Raw genomic sequence first — 4,207 nt, forward strand, 5'->3', positions numbered from 1 at the left:
AATGTGTGTTTCCGAGAAAAGTATTGATAAAAGTTATAAATTAAGTCTCATCTACTGATTGAGCTGAACGGTTTGATATCTAAATGTCTAAACACGACACTAAATCTGCAGAAAATCACCAATAGTTATAGTAAAAATCGTGCAATGTTTAAATTACTGTATTTTACAGTAGCTCTATTAGTGAGCGGCATTTATCCACTCAGGAGGCTCCGCCCCCTGCCAGAGGCTGCGCTTGCCTCATAGAGGGCGGGGCCACAGGGGAGCTCCGCCTCCTCCAGGCTGCTGTCGTCGTCACCCGCCGGGCGCAATTCGGAATCGGAACCGGAGCAACTCGTTACTCTTGAGCGCAGCAGCCGGCTGTCCCGCTCTAGGTGCCGCGGGAAGACTTCCGTCGTCTGTCGCGGTGAACGGCATGGCCTCCGACGGCATGGACGAGCGGTCTCCGCTGCTGTCGGGCCCCAACTCCGAGAATGTGACCCCCACCGCTCCCCCGTACCTGCAGGATCCAAGTCCCCGAGGTAAACACACAAGCAGCGGAGCTCCCTCTGCCTGTGTGCTGCTGAATCTTTTTTTTTTTCAGGGCGGATCGGGTTTGAGAGTGTAAATAAAAACGGAGCAAGGCCGTCCAGCTGCGGCTGAGGAGAGGGTGGAGCTGTGCCCTGCGAGAACCGGAGCAGCGGGTTAGAGGAGGAGAGGGGCCTGCAACAAAAACACCAGCTGAGGCTTGTTGTGGGCAGAAATGCTTACACGACCCCCCCGAGGCCCGAGATGTTCCTGCAGCCTAACAATGAAGCTGAGGAGAAATCCTCCACAGATGTGGGCCTTCGTGGAGACTGATGATGGAGGAGAGGGGAGCCTTTTGTCCCAGATGTGTCCTTTAGTAACAAGAAACCAGGAAGATGGCTGCTGTTAGTTTGCTTGTTTACATGGGGGTGGAGCTGGGAACAACAAATAATGACTCCCTGTTGCAGGATTTTTGCATCGTTGAGCAGGTTTGATCTCTGCTCTGATCATATTCACAGTTAAAGTTGCATCAAAAGGAAATTCACTTCAAGCCTGGCTGAAAAAAGCATGACCACACACGTGCACGTTCTCTTCTGCTTCTCTGGCTTTAAATTCTGCTTGAGCTTTCCCTTTGCCCTTTCTGCAGACTGGATTATTTGCTCATTCCACTATTGAGTTCAGCCAATTTGCAAAATGTGATTAATTTAGTCTTAATTGTCAAAAAAATCTGCTACTCGCATCGAAATGTGCAGAAATATAACGATGTAAAAAAAAATTACAGCTTATTCCAGTTTTAACACGATAAACACATTTCAGCAGCCAGCGAATAATCCAAGCAGCTTCACTGACTGACAGCAGCGTCTTTCAGAACATGATGATGATAATAATAATAATAATAATAATAATAATTACTCTCCTTGTGAAAATGAAGTTTGAACAGTCATGAATGATTTTGCAGAAATTTTCTGAAGAAGCTGAACTTGAATTGTTAAAGCTTAAAGATGCAGAACACTAGCTAAAAGCTAAGAGGAGCAGAACAATAATTATCTAAAGCCAAATGTAGCAACAACAAAAAAAAAATCAGCTAAGAAGAAAAAGTAACAAACCAGCTAAAAGTAACGAAACACCAGCTATGAGCTAAATGTAATAAAAGGCTAGTTGAAAGTAAAATGTAGAGAAAAGGTTAGCTAAAAGGTGTAAGTAGCTGATTGTAGCTAGAAGCTAAAAATGGTGGAAGGCTAACTAAAAGTAGTAAAACGGCAGCTAAAAGCTACTAAAGGTTAATTAAAAGCAGCAAAATGCTGGTTAAAAGAAGCTAACTAAAAGCAGCAAAATGCTAGCAAAAGCAACTAAAAACAACTAAAGTTAGCTAAAAGCAACAAAATGCCAGCTAAAAGTAGCAATATACTAGCTAAAATCAACTAAAAGTTAGCTAAAAACAGCAAAATGGTGGGTAAAAGCAACCAAAGGCTAACTAAAAGAAAAATGCCAGCTAAAAGCGGCATATTGCCAGATACAATTTACTAAAGGTTAACTAAAAGCAACTAAAGGTTAGCTAAAAGCAGCAAAATGCCAGCTAAAATCAGTTCAAGGCTAACTTAAAGCAACAAAATGCCAGCTAAAAGCAGTTAAAGGCTAACTTAAAGCAACAAAATGCCTGCTAAAATCAGCAAAATGCTAGCAAAAGCAACTAAAGTTTAGCTTAAAAGTAGCAAAATGCTAGCTAAAAGCAACTAAAGGCTAACTAAAATCATAATGCCAGCTAAAAGCAGCAAATTGCCAGCTAAAAGTAAATAAAGGTTAACTAAAAGCATCAAAATGCCAGCTAAAAGCACCAAAATGCTAGCTGAAAGCAACTAAAGTTTAGCTAAAAGCATCAAAATATTAAGCTAAAAGTAGCAAAAGTCTGGTTAGAAGGTAAAAGTAGTAAAAGGCTTGCTAACAGCTACAGCAGCAAAATATTAGCTAAAAGTATCAAAAGGTCAGCTAAAGTCTAGTCGTGAGAAAAAATAAAATCTTTATTTTATTGCCATCATCGTTTAGGTTTTCTAATGAAGATAAACTCCATGAAATTTAACGTCATCTTCAGTTTGAGTCATGAGTGAAAGTCGAGCCAAACCTCAGCGACAGCTGGACACAAACTACCGTTCAGTTGTTTTAGAAACCTCTTTAAAAAAACTGAGCCAAACACAGCTGGTGTCTTGGTACAAGCTGGTTGTTTAGCTGTTTTTTACAGACCACGAGCGCCGCAGCCATCGACGCTGGCAGCTTCAGGGCAGGAGGACGACGGCTGCACGTTGCTGCTTCTCGTCTTACTTCGGAGGACTGCGAGTCAAAACCTTTAATTGTTGTATTCAGTTTCAGACGTGCATTAGGACAAGTTGATGCACCGAGCCAAGAGAAACAGGTCTCAGATAACCGTGGCTGAGGTTTTTTTATTTAAATTTATTAATAACCTCCTTCATAATGTTAAATGAAAATGTTAAACTTGGTAGATTTGTTTGGTGGCTTTTTAGGTTAATGGGAAAATTTTTTGCTGAATTATCAAATATGATTCTATTATTTTGTCAAGATTTTATGAACTGAAATTTATCTAAAAAAAGAACTCCCACACTGCCTAAAAATACATACAACTAATATTCTAACATAAAAAAATCATTACATTCTTTAGAATCTAAGCCTTTAGGCGCACCCTTTGAAAAAGATGCAGAATGATGTGGTTTCTGCTTCTGCTGCTACTAAAAGTCGTACTTTGTGTGTTTTCTCCTCTGCTCAAAGCCGAACTACCTCCTCCTTACACGGCCATCGCCAGCCCCGATGCCAGCGGAGTGCCCGTCATCAACTGCCGTGTCTGCCAGTCCATCATCAACCTGGACGGGAAGCTGCATCAGCACGTGGTCAAGTGCACCGTCTGCAACGAAGCTACAGTAAGTGAGGCTGGTGTTGACAAGTTACTGAAACATTTATCACCCCTCTTCTCTCCTGCTTTAATATCACATCTGGTAACCTAGTTGCTTCTGTATCGGTGTTCTGTAGGATTTAGCATGAAAAAGTACAATTTCTCAAGAATCGACATGAGTTTTTTGACTTTTAGAGAGTATTAACCAGGGAATAAAACCTTTCGCTGACTGTAACCACTGTCTCTCATCATTGTGGAGAAAAGTGCTTTTAAGGCTCAATTTATTTCCACAACAGACCACAAGTTGGGTCGTAAAGTTTCTGATCGGAAATAAATAAGGAAACAGCTGCATATGCTGCGTTTTCAATCTGAGGTTCAGGAATTGAACTCAACAGCACAAAACACCAGCTAAAGGTAACAAAACACCAGCTATGAGCTAAATGTAATAAAAGTCTCCAAAAAAGTTAAATCTGGTCCTTTTTGGAATGTCCAGAGGACCGGATTGAACTTTTTTGGATTTTTCTACCTGGATTATTGAGCATGCATCAGGGTAATAAAAGGCTAGTTGGAAGTAAAATGTATGGACAAGGTTAGCTAAAAGGTATAAGTAGCTAATTGTAGCTAGAAGCTAAACGTAGTGAAAGGCTAACTGAAAACAACAAAATGCCAGCTAAAAGCAGCAAAATGTTAGCTAAAAATAACTACAGGATAACTAAAAGCAACAAAATGTTAGCTAAAAGCAATTAAAGGATAACTTAAAGCAACAAAATGCCAGCTAAAAGCAACAAAATGCCAGCTAAAAGC

At 40.7% G+C, this 4,207-nt stretch overlaps 1 protein-coding gene across 1 annotated transcript in view; it reads left to right on the plus strand.

Moving 5' to 3' along the window:
• Window positions 1–254: 254 nt before the first annotated feature.
• Window positions 255–4,207, plus strand: part of pip4p2 (phosphatidylinositol-4,5-bisphosphate 4-phosphatase 2) — a 10,844-nt gene continuing 6,891 nt past the window's right edge. Inside the window, exons 1-2 of the mRNA XM_037693575.1 lie at window positions 255–518; window positions 3,283–3,431. Of these exons, the coding sequence (XP_037549503.1) occupies window positions 413–518; window positions 3,283–3,431 (255 nt within the window). The 5' untranslated portion in view covers window positions 255–412. The remainder of the gene's footprint in view (window positions 519–3,282; window positions 3,432–4,207) is intronic.

Source organism: Nematolebias whitei, chromosome 19 (assembly GCF_014905685.2).
Source record: "Nematolebias whitei isolate Nwh7 chromosome 19, NemWhi1, whole genome shotgun sequence".
Taxonomy (NCBI): domain Eukaryota; kingdom Metazoa; phylum Chordata; class Actinopteri; order Cyprinodontiformes; family Rivulidae; genus Nematolebias; species Nematolebias whitei.